The sequence below is a fragment of the Pagrus pagrus genome (genome assembly GCF_965226575.1).
Source record: "Pagrus pagrus genome assembly, chromosome: 2".
Taxonomy (NCBI): Eukaryota; Metazoa; Chordata; class Actinopteri; order Spariformes; family Sparidae; genus Pagrus; species Pagrus pagrus.
This window is the reverse complement of record NC_140186.1, coordinates 24,204,270-24,221,516: the sequence shown is the minus strand read 5'-3', so window position 1 is coordinate 24,221,516 and position 17,247 is coordinate 24,204,270. Positions and strand designations below refer to the sequence as shown.

General features: G+C 39.5%; 1 protein-coding gene across 1 annotated transcript in view; it reads left to right on the top strand.

The window, feature by feature from the left end:
* Window positions 1-16,371, top strand: part of LOC311250363 (complement C3-like) — a gene marked incomplete at both ends in the record, with an annotated part of 32,310 nt that extends 15,939 nt beyond the window's left edge. Inside the window, 19 exons of the mRNA XM_084342003.1 lie at window positions 1,249-1,284; window positions 1,725-1,845; window positions 1,932-2,020; window positions 2,261-2,400; window positions 3,589-3,801; window positions 4,304-4,367; window positions 4,458-4,547; window positions 6,375-6,511; window positions 6,681-6,743; window positions 10,138-10,219; window positions 10,398-10,446; window positions 10,855-10,945; window positions 11,518-11,607; window positions 12,055-12,157; window positions 14,070-14,159; window positions 14,737-14,826; window positions 14,941-15,024; window positions 15,838-15,982; window positions 16,227-16,371. Coding sequence (XP_084198129.1) covers window positions 1,249-1,284; window positions 1,725-1,845; window positions 1,932-2,020; window positions 2,261-2,400; window positions 3,589-3,801; window positions 4,304-4,367; window positions 4,458-4,547; window positions 6,375-6,511; window positions 6,681-6,743; window positions 10,138-10,219; window positions 10,398-10,446; window positions 10,855-10,945; window positions 11,518-11,607; window positions 12,055-12,157; window positions 14,070-14,159; window positions 14,737-14,826; window positions 14,941-15,024; window positions 15,838-15,982; window positions 16,227-16,371 — 1,922 coding nt within the window. The remainder of the gene's footprint in view (window positions 1-1,248; window positions 1,285-1,724; window positions 1,846-1,931; window positions 2,021-2,260; window positions 2,401-3,588; window positions 3,802-4,303; window positions 4,368-4,457; window positions 4,548-6,374; window positions 6,512-6,680; window positions 6,744-10,137; window positions 10,220-10,397; window positions 10,447-10,854; window positions 10,946-11,517; window positions 11,608-12,054; window positions 12,158-14,069; window positions 14,160-14,736; window positions 14,827-14,940; window positions 15,025-15,837; window positions 15,983-16,226) is intronic.
* Between the last annotated feature and the right edge of the window lie 876 nt (window positions 16,372-17,247).

Sequence of the window (17,247 nt, the reverse complement as noted above, 5' to 3'; positions counted from 1 at the left end):
GTTTGAAATCAAGTCTCTACTGTAATGGCAGTGTCATGTTTGGAGCACAGGTGTAATCTGTTCTGTTTTCCTAGTCGCAGCAAAAATGGCTTCACAGTGAGTCTGCTTGTGATGAATGCAACCAGACTCAGACTGGGACAGGAAGCTCCCGAGTTTAGAAATATATTTTTTAAAATGCTGTCGTAGAAGTGCTGATGTGATGCTGGAAGTTAATCATTATGTGAACTTCTTTCCTCAGTTTACCTTACACCTTACTTCACTGTGGTACAAGTGCTGCAAATTAACGGCATCAAGTCTTTCAGACAGAGCAGCGAATACCTGGAGATGAGTGCATTTTTTTCAATATAGTAAGCTGTTTTCACAGTTACATTTATAATTTCATGCAGTCCTGGTGACCTTTCTCAAGCTTTTTGCTGGACTTCCCCAAGCTAAGAAACAGTGCACTTCTGTCTTGCACCCTCTCTTGGATCTGTGTGACAACATCATGATGTATTCCTGTCATTGTGTTAACACCTGTACAGTGTTTCCAATCCAGACCACACAAGGCAGCGCATTACATTATTTACCATTTGTGGATAGCTCTTTGCGAAATGGTAGATTGTGAGGATTACTGTTACTGCAGTATCTTACTGAAACTAACAATGAAGCGACATTCAACTCATCCAGCTGTATGTCAAAGTAGTCCATGAGTTGGCATTTGATCTCATGTCAAAAGTGCTTCTGCTCATGGTGTCTTTGGGGAGTGGTACTGACTGTATGTTCCTTACATCTGCCATTCTTGGCACATAGCCACAGTGCCCAGTTTTTACCAGTTAGTTCTTGTTTTTAAGACTGAAGGCTGCCAAACCTGCAAATCATAGAAAAACAGCCTCAAAGAAAGCAGAATGAAACATTTTCATCGGTGTAATGACCACATAAAAATGTTGCAACTTCCCTAAAAAGAGCAGCCATTGGTTTGCCAGTACAATTACAATAAAGTATATTGTGTGGACACAGAGGCCTTACTGTGTCTACCACTGGTGGACTCAGGGGGCAGAAAAACTGCCGCATGAGTGCCCTCTTGGATGCCCCGATGGTAGATAAAACATGATAAAGTGCCCTTCCAGTACCCTTTCTGTGTGCTGGTGCCCCACTGCATACAGCTGCTGCCCTTTTAATTTTCTTCGCCCCTGCCCTTCTAGTCCATTGGTGTCTACTGTGTCAAATTACCCCTCCTCTGTTTAGACTTTGTGTGTTTTACATTTCCAGAGTTGAAGTGTCAAGGCCCCAGCAGGAAGAAACGAGGTAAAAATCATAGCTTAAATGACCTAATATATTCTGTACATATTCCCTAAACTTGTGACATTTCATGCTCTCCAAAATGTTTCTTGGATATCTGACTTTTAAACTATATGTCTGTGTTATGGTATGTGGAAGCAGGTGAAGCTATCTTGTAGTGTGATTTTAATTTTGTACAAACAGAAAACATGAATATTTCTAAATGAAAACAGCTACATCAGCTCTCAGCTGTTGTGACTGTGTTCTGGTTAGACTGTTTAAACCTGATTCCTTTGCTCAAACCATTTATTGTCGGCAAATAGTCGTTGATTGTGTTGGCAGTCTTGCCATCATCTACAAATGTCAGGAACATTTGTTGAACTAAATGTCTTTACCAAAAGCTTCTTTTTTAAATTTTTAGTCATTTTCCTAAAATCGAAATTGTAACCTTTTTAATGACACTGTAGCTGAGGAGGATGACAACAGTTACATGGACAGCGATGAAATTGTCTCTCACACCCACTTCCCTGAAAGTTGGCTGTGGTCAGAAATCAAGCTGCCTGCTTGCCCTCGACAAACACCAAACTGGTGAGTCAATAGAAATATACACACAAAAAATACACAGATAACCTACCTTTTGCCTCTCAAAGTGTTTACATTTTTCCTTATTTCAGTGAAACCACATCATTTGAGAAAATTGTTCATTTGCAAGACTCAATCACAACCTGGCAGTTCATTGGCATTAGCCTGTCAAGAACTCACGGTGAGGATCCTGTTTCTCTGCATGACTTGACTTTTTCTTTCTTTGTCTTTACATTGGTGAGGTTATAAGGGCGTATAAGGCACACAGTTTACAATGTGTCAGGTTCTGGAGGAGGATTCTGCTCTTTGGGCATTTTAAACACTTGTGACATTGTTTTTCCACCTCACTTCTCCGCTCTACCTTTAATTTCCCATCTTTCTTTTCAATTTGTTTAATTTCATGTTTCTTTTTGACTTGAAGGTTTCTGTGTGGCTGATCCATTAGAGGTCATTGTGCGGAAGGAATTCTTCATTGATCTCAAACTACCGTACTCTGCTGTCCGGGGAGAGCAGCTGGAAATTAAAGCTATCCTCCATAACTACAGCCCAGATACTATCACTGTGAGTCTGAGCTATTCAGCTCTTGTGTTTAAGGACAGATGGCAGGGTTTACTATTAAAATACTTCACTCTCTCAAAGAGTAAGAGAAGAACATCAAGATCACTGTCATATTTTACATTAAGTATGGAGCTTAAAGCAACATTATGTAGTAATCTGTATTTTGTGCAATTTGACGCCCTCCACTGTTTGAGTGCAACACAGCTGTCATAAGTACAAATCCCAGGTTTCTGCAACAATTTGCCAGATATAGTTTATTGCTAACTACAAACAAGACTTGGCACGTCACAACGATGTTGTCTTGAAAACTTGTGTCTTGAAGTTAATATGCATGCTGAGGCATTTTTGGAGTGCAGCAGTCAAGTCAGTCAAGTTTGCACACAACTCAGAACAGTAACAGCACGTCAAGCTAACATAAGCTGAACCAGAGACATTAACACCTGGCTAAACCATTCTACCAAAACCTCTGTCGAAATGAGCTTATGATGAAAAACCATCGGGTTTACAACTTTGCTAACACGGCCAAACATCAAGCAAGTGCAAAAACACAAGACATATCACTTAGCAAGTATGCTAATATCACTGACTATTCAACAGCAACAAGTCCACCTCTGTCTGTCTGCAGCCACTAATGACTGAAAGCAGTATTAGATTACTCATGTCAAACCATTTGTGCGTGGTGGGACATCTTGCTTTTCCTCTTGGCACCCATGTAAACAGGTTTGAGTAGCCACACAGCCCACGTGAGCAGCGTGGCTCATGCAAGTCTCATGGGCTGAACACAAATCCTGCATGTGCAGTGCGTGAGCGTGGTGGAACGTCTTGCTTTTTATTTCAGCGCTCATGTAAGCAGCGAGAATCTAGAGATTCCCGCCTGTTTGTTTTTTTTGACAACACATGTGTTTCACTACAGTTTCAAAGTCTGTGCCTGTAGAATAGATCACAGGCATGAAAAGAAAACACACAACAGGTGGAGGGCAGTATTTTTCCAGCAGCCTCTTTTTCTTTCCCTCCCTCCCACTCTCTCTGATAATATATTTATCAGTATTAACAATCTGAACCATCCAGTGACCCCATGCACCTTGGAAACATCATCTTTTTAATTATCTCCTCATTTATCATGATTTTTCTTTCAATTTGTCAACATCTAAATGTCAGTCTCTTTCTTTTTCCATCTTGACCTGTTTCAAGGTGCGTGTGGATCTGTTAGAGGAGGTAGATGTGTGCAGTTCAGCTTCTAAGCGTGGGAAGTATCGTCAGGAAGTCAAAGTTGAGCCCCAAACTACACGATCTGTACCTTTCATCATTATTCCCATGAAGCAAGGACAATACCGCATACAGGTTAAAGCAGCTGTTAAAAACTCTTCACTCAGTGATGGGATCATGAAGACACTGAGGGTGGTGGTAAGAGAAACACTCTCTGAAATTTTATCTTATTGCGTTCAAGATTAACAATAAAACAGTATATGATTTAAACTTTACATTTCCATCTCAGACCTTTAACTTTCTGATTTGCAAGCATGTGTGGCCGTTTTAAGCCAGCTGGGTCCGTGTATCATCTGATCATTCTATTATTCATTTAATGTGGCAAACAAAAAATGGAAAAAAACTAGTCAATATTTGGTTTCTCTGTTTTTCTGTATGCACCAAACATTGAAAATTGGTGTTTGTTTCCCTATTTTCAGCCCAAAACGGAAAATATAATAAAAAAAGAAAATGAAATAATACATCTAATTTACATTTTCCGTTATGGTTATACCATTTTTGTGTGTGTATATCAAGTATTTCAGAAAGATGAAAAAACTGAGAGTGAGAAGTATTTTAACATGCATGCCTCATTGTGTTTTGTCACACAAGTTTACTTATAAATTATTCCTGATGTGTTTATTAACTGCTGTTTTTTTAGCCTGAAGGTGTCCTGATAAAAGCCCCAAAGATTATAACACTAGACCCTGCTAAAAGAGGTGTGGGTAAGTGTGCTATTGAAGTCGCTGTACCAAGCAAAAATTGTAATGTTTTTATTTGTTCATCCCTAATTTGCCACCTGTCTCTCCCTTTAGGCGGTAAACAAGAGGTAATTATCAACAGTCAAATTTCTCTGAGAGATTTGATTCCAAACTCACCTGCTAGCACGATGATCTCTGTGACAGGTGAGAACAAGAGACATGCTTGAAACTAATCTCATCATGTAGCTTACAGCGGAGCAGTTTAACGCAGTGGAATGATTAGCAATATGACATGATCATTTAGCATGTTTAGCTGACTAGCATCGTAAACATTAATCATCAGGTCCACACCAGGTAATCAAACGTTGAAGCAGATGTTGCTCCAAGACTCTTTTTATGGTCACTGATATGTTTGTAACTGCCGGTGAAGAAGTGTTTGTCACAGATCTCAGTAAAATTACAGTACTTCCTGTGTGTCCGTGTGGTCGCCATGGTCACACAGCCAGCTGTGGCATCACGCTGGAAGAGTTTAGCCATAGTCTCAACAGCTTTCCTTGGTTTTACAGAGTTTGCATGCAGTATATACTGAGCAGCAAAATGATAACAATCTTCTAATTGGTTTTGAAGAGTGTGTGTGTGAACACCATAAGTGATCTGTATGAGCAGGATGCAGTCCCTGTCTCTTAAAGCCTCCCACACTGAAGAAGTGACAAATAAATTACACTATGGTGTCGCTTTCTCACCGTATGATATTCACTTTCTGTGTGCAAGTACTTAACTTAAAAACACTGAGGTTAGAATTATTTGCACAGTTTGTAAAAGCCTTTACTGTGGGACTTTCCACTACAGCTGCACCCCATGTCAGCTGTAGATACCGACAAGGACAATACTGGGTACAGATTTAGTAAAATGTATTATTACACAGAGACAGCAGAAAGACTGATTAATGAAGTAAAAAAATAGCTTATAGTTTCTAAAAAAATCTAGTTAAACTGCAGTACATCAAATTCTACTACTTTTGTTGATCATGTCAGGAAAAAGACTCCTGTGCACTGTCCACTTCACTTGCGTTTAAGTTTATTGACAACGTTTCGGCACTTAGACCTTGATCAGGCTATCTTACAAGACAATGGGGGGGGGGTCTTCAGTAGGGTTGTGGATTCATGTGGCCGTATCAGGCCATACCGCAGACATAAGTCCCTCAAAATGTCAGCAAACACACCTGGACTAGCAAATCTACGCCACTGAATGAGAATGACACAATGACGTTTTTTAAAAAATAATAACAGGTAAAGTTCATATATCAATCAATGCGCGTGTGTATACAATAGAAATAGTATAACAGTTTAAATGTAATACAAAAGTAGGTTAGAGCTTCAAAGAAATGTACTGTGGGAACTGGCTAGAAAAAAAGGCACATCTCAAAGACTACAGAACAGTTGATCATGTTGTCAAAAGTTTTATAAAGGCCCTACACCACAGAGAATCTCAACAAAAATCAAACATTAACCACCACAATATTAAGCATTTTAAACGTCAAAAACTAGAGCTGTCAATAGAATATGTAGGTTTTTCTATATGTTATATATAAAAAATAACGCGTTTTTTCTAAATAAAATAAGGCAGATTAATTGCGCTCTATGACGCCCGTTGACCTTACGTCACTGAACATGTTCCCTTTGCTTTGTAAACACGTCGGATTGGTCATGCATCACAAGTAATACCCCAGCAACACTGAACACTATTGTGGTCTACAGGCAAACAGAGACAGGAGCTTCTCAAGTGAGTGGGCAGAGCTGCGTGGCTAAGGGAACACATCAGCCCACGCAAATCCAAAGAAACAGATTGTACCTGCATTTGTGCTTCCCCTGACTTCACGCTAGCATGATAAAAGATGCTATTATGTTATTGTTGGGAATATAGTGAGAGAGTGCCTGTAAATTGTCTTTTCACATAGTTGTTGCTAAAGATGTCTGTGTCAAAAGTTGCACATGATCATCTTGAAGAGGGGCTCTGTCTGTATCCACTCAGGAAGAGAGCCGATCAGTGCACTGGTGGAGAAAGAACAAGAGTATAATCTGTATGTGGACATCCTGTTGCCAGAGACGTCAAGGCCTAACAAGTATAACTTCAACAGTGAAAACCACCACACCACGAGAACATCTAAAGTGAGAACACACACACACACACACACACACACACTTTGAGCTACAAAGTCAGTCTGTGCATGCGTAATGATCTAGTAATCACAGACATGATTCCTACTGATTGTTTACTCTTGCATGTGTATGAAGGTGTTTGTTTTAAACATGTGACACATATTTTAAATCTCAACAGTTCAATGGTATAAATAAGGATGTAAAGCTGACAGCCATGGGAAGTGGAGAAGCAACGGTGACAGTAAGTAACACATTTTTTTATTTGACATTAATTTATCATCATCTGGTTTGCATTGTTTCATAAATGCCATTTTCATGAAGCTCTGTAAATTGTAAATGCATCGCATTGTTTCAAAATCATTTTGATGGAAATGACTTTCCAATGTCTTAATGTCTATTTGAACTCTGTGTGCTTTTCTTTTTACTTTTTTACTGTACTGTCGGTGTTTGTGATGCTGCTGGAACCTCAATTTCCCTGAGAGAACCTTCCCAAGGGATAAATAAAGTACAATCTAATCTAATCTAATCTAATGTTGCAAAAGATTATGCAGTGCTGTCATTTAACTAGTTGCATTTTTTTTGTCAACGGTCAGTGTTTAAGCTAGGATTGGTAGGTTGTGCTAGAAGCCTTTTTTGTTGTGTTTGTAGAAAATCTCTTAACATCTCGTCAGCGATAAATAAAGCAAAAGCTCTGAAAACAAAAGAAAAAAATACAGTATCTGTGGCTGTAGCAGGCCTCTAATAAGCTGATCCAATTATGTTGTTTGACCCATATGAAATCATTAGACAGGATAGCTTTCTTTCTACTAACCTGCCTGCCTGCACTAACTCTGCCTGTGCACTCATTGTGCGTGACTGAAGACTGAAGATGGATATATTATTAGTGAGCTAGTCGCACAAGTCCATAGATTTATATAAAAGAACTAGATACCAGATGCAAAGATGGCCCTCTTTCAAACAAATGAGAATTGCTTGCCTAGCACATATGCCAAAAAAGTTTCCTGGTGTCTGCACTTACTTCCTGGTTTTGCAGCCCATTGAATATACGCTGTAGAGTGTCCCCCACTGCCCCCCTCCGCAAGTTCCCGCTCAGCACATAGACTTTACATTGTAATGACGCCACAGATTTTTTAAGCCTTTTTTTAAAGCCCTTTTTTTTTTTTACAAATAAAAATTCCCAATAGAAAAAGTCATAGTCGACCTTTTTTGCGATACTTGATGTCCTGTCAACAATTTCACAGACGTTTCTTTAATATTGGCGGTCTATGGGGTAAATTTCCCCTGCAATACCGCAAGTGGCCACCGGGCCAGATGGGAAGTAAGGCTGAGCAGCATCTTCCGGGGCCTACACAAGACTGGCACAGAAAGTCCAGCCAAAACTTCCCAATACTAACGCACTAGTTGACAGCGGTGCGTACTAACAATAACCATGTTTGTTGTTAAGGTTAATTATGATAAAGTAAGGTGTTTTCTGAAATGTAAGTGAAACACAGGGTCGCTGGATATGGTTAGCAATGACAACGATCCGCTGCGCTCACAGTACACAGCCGCTGAGCCTGTCGTTCAGCAGCTAACCCAGTTGCACGAAGCACTTAGCCCCTGAGCCAAAAACAGAGCCACTGCTGTAGCAGAAGACGGGTTCAGCAGCTAACCAGGTCTGCACAAATCACAAACCCACAGTAGTGGGCAGTAACTGAGTTGGTAATTTATATATTTATTTGACTACAAAAACTGAGAGAGATTGAGGAAACTTGCAAACTCACTAATATCTCCCAGCTGGCCAGTGAGGCAGTCGGTGTCAGTGGAGTTCTGGAGGAGGGGCTCTGGAGGGAGGGTTGAAGGGAAGGGTTAGGATCTTTCTAAGTTGGATACTTTTAAAATGTAGCTTGTTCTTGCTGGTTTCTCCAATCTCACAAACCCCAGCTTTAAAATTGTACCACCAACAATCAGTGGTATACCCTCTCCTCTTGATCCTAGCAGCAGCTGCACCAATAGCTTCCCTCAAGTCTTTGAGCTGGTGATTTTATGTATTAAATCCCCCCTCTTAGAGGTGAAATGTCATTTTTAATTTGAATTTCACTCCAGACAGTTGCCTTGTTTAGAAGTATCAGCAAGTAAAGTAAAACCCAACGTTCACAGAGCTCCCTGACATAATAACATATGTTTTACATAATAACTTGCCAAGGTAAGAGTCTGAGGTCCAGACATTGATTCATGTTCAGCTTTTAAAACATCAGACAGTCGTTCCACACTACTGTGTCTTCATCAGATTCAAAATGGACAAAGCCATAAGGCAAACACCTGTAGTCAACCTAGAATAGTCTACAATGTCTATATATGAGTGATCAAGAAGGATTGGGAGGTACTAAGTGGTGGTGTTTGGAGGGTCCATTTTTGACTTTTATTTTGACTTGAAACATTTAGATTATTAAACAAGGCCATATTGTGATGGGATCACATCAGCTCCGATGCCTGTCAACATGTAGACGTTCTGAACAATGACTATTTGTCATTACTACATTAGTAGATGAGCAATCAGTGGTCAGGTGAGGTCATGACGCTGTTGGGGCTTGTAATGATTTTGAGAATATAAATACAAATATAATTTTTTTATTTTTACAAAATTTGATTTTGAATTTCCCACCAACCCTCGTTGAGGCCCTGATGGTAACTCACTGCTTTAAAGGAATAGTTCACTCTAGAATGAAATTCAGTCATTATTGACTCACCCTCATGCTGATGAGAAGTCCGGTGTAGCTTCTTATTCCTCAAAGTGCAGCTGGAGACCCGCGGGGGTTCCCTCCAGCAGCAAAAATCCATATAATGGGCGTCAATTGTGCCCGAGACGAAAAGGTCCATAAAACTACACAAAAACTTAGTAATATTCCCCCATACTGCTTGTCCGCTGCAATCCAAGTGTCCTGAAGTGGCAACATCCAGAGTTTACTCGAAACAACGTCATTTAGTACATTTTTCTAGCCTAAACAGTCACTATACTATATTTGCCTGGAGGCACGCTCCTGCGTGCATGCCAGTCTCCCTCACAGCGGTTTGCACTACGGAAGCCGCGCCGGACAAGATCAACGAGACTCGCGATAGATACACACCGGTATTTACATCCTGCTGTGAGTTTCAAAGTTTCAAATCACTAGTGCAGGCAGATCCCTCTTGTGTTTGTGTGTCGCTCGGTCGCTCACAGCAGGATGTAAATACCGGTGTGTATCTATCGCGAGTTCTCTTGATCTTGTCTGGCGCGGCTGTGAGGGAGACTCGCGTGCACGCAGGAGCGTGCCTCCAGGCAAATATAGCATAGTGACTGTTTAGGCTAGAAAAATGTACTAAATGACGTCGTTTCGAGTAAACTGTGTATGTCGCCACTTCAGGACACTTGGATTGCAGCGGACGAGCAGTATGGAGGAATATTACAAAGTTTTTGTGTAGTTTTATGGACCTTTTCCTCTCGAGCACCATTTACGCCCGTTATATGGATTTTTGCTGCAGGAGGGTAGCCCCGCGGGTCTTTGAGGAATAAGAAACTACACCGGACTTCTCATCAGCATGAGTGTGAGTCAATAATGACTGAATTTGAATAGAGTGAACTATTCCTTTAAGATGCACTTTTATCTCTATGACAGATGGTGTCCCTGTACTACGCTCTGCCTACACAAATGGAGAGTGAATGTCAGAAGTTTAACTTGTCAGTGCAGCTCCTCCCAGGTAATTTGGTGTCCTCTGGCTCTTTCTGTCTTTCTGTTTACAGTTGGTTTTCATTTAAGCAGTAGTAGTAACGCTTGTTCTGTTTTTGTCTGTTTGGTTTATTTGTTTTTTCCTCTGCCAATTATTTTTCTTAGGAGAAACACAAAGTAAATGCTGATCAAATGTTTTGCTTCTGCAGATGAAATCACCGAAGATGAGACAATATACAGGCTGAGAATAGAGGTCTTGTAAGTACAGTGAAGACTTAACACTGACGAGTGTTACAGTGACATTTTTTTAGAGAGCCATCCAGTGACGGACTCAGAATGTTTGAGGGGCAGGGGCAAAAAAAAGTGTATTACGACACTATAAATGTTGTAATACATTTATAGTGAACTGGAAAGGTACCTGAGAGGGCACTTACCATGTTTCTAGCTACCACAGGGGGAACGAAGGGGGGACTTTCACAACATTTTAATGTACATGGGGGCACCCTGTGAAATGTTGCATATTACTGCTGTCTCCACTTTTTGCAGCTCGATCTCACCCTGCATAGTTCAAAATGATATTTGAAAACATTAAGGGCTTTGCTTTTGCTTTTTTCTCACTTGATTTATATAAAATAATTTAAATTATTCTGTTCTTTTTCTGCACAGGTATAAGGACAACCAGCACGATGCAACGATGTCAGTCTTGGATATTGGCTTGTTAACTGGCTTCGCCGTTAACACAAATGACCTGAACTTAGTAAGAGCTTACACAAACATGAAAAATACCCAGGATCACACAACAGTCTAAATCTTAAAACATATTTTATATGTACTAAGTAACCTTTATGTTATTTTTTAAAATGTATTAATGCACAATTTTAGCTTTTCTGTTGCAGGGCAATACAACGTTAAGATTGTATTGTATGATTTTTCATCAAAGACCCATACGATGCTGGATGCAATACAATAATATACATTCCTTAAGTTTATATTCCAGATATTAAAGTCAATTTGATGAAAAGCAAGCTCGGATTGTCTGAACATCTGGGGAATCTGATATTCTCCAGTATTTTTTTGCAAGATAACAAGACCATTTAAATTTAAGTATTTAATTATTACTGATATTATTATTCAGTATAGTAATTAGTTACTTTGAAAGTATAGTGGAAATACAATAACACATGACTTTGTCAGCTCACCAGTAAATCTGACTTTTAAACTGCTTGTTCATTTGTGTGTGTGTGTGTGTGTGTGTGTGTGCGTGTGTGTGTGTGTGTGTGTGCGTGCGTGCGTGCGTGCGTGTGCATGTGTGTGCGTGTGTGTGTGTAGCTGTCCAAAGGACGTGACCCCATCATTGCAAAATATGAGATGAACACTCTCCTGTCAGAACGAGGCTCTCTCATCATCTACCTGGACAAAGTAACACTTTTTTTCCCTCTGTCCCCTTTTCTCTCTTGTTACTCTTTTCAAATTCAAAGTCCATTAAGTTTTATTGACAAGAGCGTTTGAGATTGTATGAATTTCTTGACGCTGGCCAAGTGGTGCTTCTCACACCTGTAGAGGGCTCTTTTGGTTATCTTATTTGTCAGTTCACCCAAATTACTAAATAACAACTAACACATTTTCTTGTTGTATGATGCTCACAAAGAGACATTTAGAAAATTTGGAGCAATGTGGCTCCTAGAGCCAACATCCTGACTTCACTGTTAACAATTTACATTGGAACTACGTTCAACACATGTCACCTGTCAGCAGCAAGGTCTGCTATTTTGTATGTGTATTTAACGGCCAAAAACAGATTAAATTAAAGTGTGTTTCTCTCTCACACACACACACATACTGTACCCTTGTTGGACATCTCTGCAGGTTTCTCACACACGACCAGAAGAGATCACATTTAGGATCCATCAGACGTTTAAAGTGGGCGTCTTACAACCAGCTGCTGTGTCTGTCTATGAATACTATGAACGTGAGTTTCCTACAGATATACTGTATTTTAACAAACACTCATGACAGAACCTCAAAGTATTTCATTTGTCTGTGCCTTTTAAAAAACAATCTTGTAGGACTAAACCAGTTCATTCACATATTTTGTGGAAATGCCAATACAACACGTAGCCTAAAATAGGTGCAGGAAATATGACTACTAAAATGTTATCTGGTGACTGGGCTGAAAGATGTTTCACATTTACAGTTATGACTGCATTTTTTCCAGTGGACCTCATGGGACCTTATTTTATATACATATAAAAAATGACAGTAGTCAATGGGGAGAGACAAATACATTTTTAATCCTGTTTTAATTGTGCCATGATGCTTGTCAATTTAAAGTCAATAAAGTTGCTGTTTGTTGTAAAGGTAGTAAATATCGTCAACTACAGTTGTCAATATGGTCAGATTTATTGTGAAAATCACAATTAATCTGTTAATATTGACAACTGTAGTTTTGTGAAAGGAGAGTTATTCAGTTTTGTGAGTTAGCTAATATACGGGACAGACTCTACAAGGGTTGAGTTATGGGGTTTTTGTGGTGAGCGTTTAATGAGATGACGTCACTAACACATCGGTTGGCTGTCTAGTCTTTGTAATGTCTGTGTAATTATGTATTTTCACAGTCTTATATCTCATTAGTTTTATGACAAACTGCAACTTTATTGAGTTGGAAAATTATCTTTTAAATCTAAACATAAACATAATTTGTGTAATTCATGGCACAAACTTAAAGGATAACTACCGTTTTTTACAACCTGGACCTTATTTCTAGCAAAATATATGGTCATTTACTCACCCAGATAACTTTGGTGTCATTTGAAGTTGTTCGGACGAAATTAGATCCAGTGTAGCGCCGATATATCCATATAATGCGAGTGATCGGGGCACCGAAACACAGCCTTTATATAACGCATTATCTGCCACGAAACTAGTTCATTTCACCAATATTTTGTCATGATACGCTAGTGCTATTCCCATCTGAGTCCGGGCTCGTCCGTTATCAACATCAGGGGTCAAACTAGCAGTAGAGGCTACAGGTAAACAAGCCGGGCTGTCGCGGGTGCGCGCGCAGCTCAGCGACAACATCCTCCAGGTCAGAGGTAGTAGGTCAACCTACAGACCCCGGATGTTGACAATAGACGAGCCCGGACTCAGAGGGGAACAGCACTAGCGTATCGTAACAAAATATTGGTGAAATGAACTAGTTTCGTGGCAGATAATGCGTTAGATAAAGGCTGTGTTTCAGTGCCCCGATCACTCGCATTATATGGATATATCGGCGCTACACTGGATCTAATTTCGTCCGAACGACTTCAAATGACACCAAAGTCATCTGGGTGAGTAAATGATTATATATTTTGCTAGAAATAAGGTCCAGGTTGTAGAAAACGGTAGTTATCCTTTAAGTGGGATCAAAATGATTCGTCTCTCTTCATTCACAACTGTACATATTTTTTTTTCCTGTAATAAGGTCCATGACTACCTCAGGGTTGAATCTTGTGTGCCAACACAAAATATTGGTACTGTGCAGCTGTGTCTTTTAACATGCTGGTTCAGCCCTGAAGTTATTTATCTTTCACTATGCAGTTTAGATAACAGTGAAGTGAAATATCCACCCTGGGTTAAAGAGCAACTTACGACCCCTTTCTAGCTTGAACACAGTCCCTCACATATTCAAGTGTGCAATGAGCAATTGTTCGCCAAGGCCATAAAAGTCAGTGTGTGTTCTCAGCTTCCTCTGGTAATACAGCTCAACAATTTATTCTTTGCTGAAAATGAAATAAGGATACATTTAGGACACATTTTAAGATATTAATGTACATGTACGGATGATGCTGTGAATATTCAATGCGAAAATATTTTTCAAAAGTCTTTCTTCCCTGTTGCAGAGAGACCGTGTGTGAAATTCTACCACCCAGAGAGCAGAAATGGACAGCTACTGCGGCTCTGTAGAAATGATGAATGCATATGTGCTGAAGGTAAACATGATGACCTCAACAGTCTAAACATACATTTGTTTTGAAGGAAAACAACAGACGACATCTGAGTCTTATTCTCCGTAGTCTGAGTTACATGACTGATTGATTCTTGACTCATGAGATCGAGTCGTTCAAGATTCATGAAGGCCACAGGATCAGTTACCACTTCCACTTCCTCTTTCCATTCTCCAAACCAATCCTGTGGCATGATAGACAGAACCTGATGGCCCGAATCATCATGGGGGGTTTAACGGACCTTTTTCAGATGTTTCAGTGATCATAGCAACCCCAGGAAAAGATGGCATAGCACACACAGAACATATACAGAAGCTTAACACTTAAGTGACTTGAGACTTGACTTGCCCTTAAAAGACTTGAGACTTGACTCGGACTCGATATTTGGGACTCGTGAAGAATCTTACTAATTTATTTTTTATGGTGACTCAACATTAAGAAAATGTCTGACAAGCTAAACGTCATTCCAGCTGTGTCTCAATTCATGGGCTGCATCCTGGATGAATTGAGACACAGATTCCCTCATGCGTAAACTTACGACGTGCCTATTGTATACTCCCAGAGAACTGCAGTATGCAGAAGGACAAAATCAGCAATGAACAGCGCACAGCTATGGGCTGTGAGAGTACTCCGACCAGCACAATTGATTTTGGTAAGAGTGTAAATGATCTGCATTTATTTATTGAGTACTCTTTTCAAAAAAAAAAAAAAAAGCTTCAGAGAGTTAAGCAAGTGAGCTAACAATCTGCAACTTGTCTGTCTTCAGTGTACAAAGTGAGGCTGGAAGAATTTACGGCTGGTCGGTCCACTGACATTTACACCATGCGGGTACTGGAAGTCATCAAGAAAGGTGGGTATTCATGTTTGAACTGCCTAAAATGTACTATCCACTTATGTTTTCCTTTAAGTGTTTCTAAGGTGCCTTGAAGAGGAAGGTGACGTCGCAATGTTTTGTCTCTTTCTGAAATTTAATGGGCAACACTGTTTGCATTTAGAAATAAAACTTCTTGGTCATTCAAAGGAAATGTTTGACATTTTAGGAAACATGTTTTTTCCCTTTCTTGCAGAAAGATACTGTAGATGAGACGATGACACCAGTCACATGTTTTACACTAAATACACTATAAAGCTGTCGCTTGCAGCCAGCCAGCCTCCATTACAAATAACCTGTGGATACTAAAGTAATTAACTGGTCCTGGCCACGAAATAGTCCAGTAACCACCCATGAATGGTGACCTGTGATTTTCAATGGCTTTATTATGGCGTTCATAGAGATGATAGGGAAGGGTGATGACATGCAGCAAAGGGCCACTGGTCAGATTCCAACCCTGGGCCGCTGCAGTGAGGACACAGCCTCTGTACATGGGGTGCATGCTAAATCAACTGAGCGACCAGGATGCCCCCAAAGTTAATTTTTTGTACAAACAAGTTTAGATTTCTTATCTTTGGACAGAGCCAAGCTAACTTATTCCAGTCTTTATGCTAAGCTAAGTTAGCCCGCTGCTGGCTGTAGCTTCACTTTTACTAAACGTTGAACCATTTTTTTAAGTGTGATTCCACTTGGAATATGTAAGAACACAACATTAATGTTTTGTACTGCACCTTTAGCTATGCATTTAATCCTTAAGCATCTTATCTCTCTTCTTCTGCATTTTAATCACAGGAAGTAAAGATGTGGGTCCTCAGAATCACCTGCGTGCTTTCCTCAGTTTTCAGCACTGCAGGGAGTCTTTAGATCTGACAATAGGCAAAACCTACCTTATCATGGGGACATCCAAAGATATTCACAGAGATGACCAAAATGACTTGTAAGTTTGTTCTTTGAGTGAATGTGCATGTGTGTTGTGAGTCCATCCCATCGTAATATTGTCTCCATCAAACTTAATATCTGTTTTACTGCTTTTTGAATCAAAGTCAGTCAGAGTGATTAAAGGCACAGTTTTTGTTGAGGTTTATTCTTTCTTTTTTTTCCCGTTTGACTTATCGTGTTATGCTGCAGTGTGTTTAAGACCACATGAAGACCCAAGGTGTTTTTCCCTTTGCTCTCCTCAGGTTTCAGTATGTACTCAGTCAGAGAACCTGGACTGAGTACTGGCCCACAGAAGCAGAGTGTCAGACTGATATACACAGACCTACCTGTTTGGGCATGGAGGAGCTTGTCGATGTGTTGACAATCTTTGGATGTGAAGCCAAGTGAAACTCAAAGAAATAAACTTCTTTTGAAATTGTTTTAATTCTGCATCATTCTGATTATGTAAAACTTTCAGTGCTTTGAAACATAAGGACTGCGCAAGTTACAGTGTGACACTACATTGATTAAATGTTATGGTTTTAGTCTTATTGTCTTATACAAATTTACTTTCAGTTAATGTAGAATATTAATTGATGAATACTGATTAGAACCTGGATCGAGTACTGGCCCACAGAAGCAGAGTGTCAGACTGACATACACAGACCTACCTGTTTGGGCATGGAGGAGCTGGTCCTGCAGTATGAACTGTTTGGATGTGAGCACTAGTTAAACTCTCGGAAATAAAAATGTCTTTTCAAATTAATTTTATTCAGCATGTTCCATTTGTAAAACCTTTACTGCTGTGAAATTTAAGGGCTACATAAGTGACAGTATTACTGTATTGATTAAAATGTAATGGCTTTAATCTCATTGTCTTTCATACAAATCAAATTCTGGTTCATGTAGAAAGAAGGGCTTGGTAGTATGGTCTTAAAATAATATTGCAATATTTTTAGGTTATATCACGATACACAATATATAATCACAATATTTTGAAATAATATAATATATATAATGACCAAGTGGGTAAAGACAAGTATTAGAACAAGCCTGGTAAGGTCAGAAAATTACATCATATTGAAATGCAGCCTTTAAACCCATGAAAAGACAATGTTTTATATCACATATCATATATATTGCCGAGCCCCAAACAAAATTTGGACCAATAGTGCCTACTGTTATGTTGATTACTATATAAAGACCTTTGATAAGTTCAACAAGAAGTTGATTTTTAATGAAGTTTAATAATGTTAAGGTCACAAAGTGATGCACAGGAAGTTT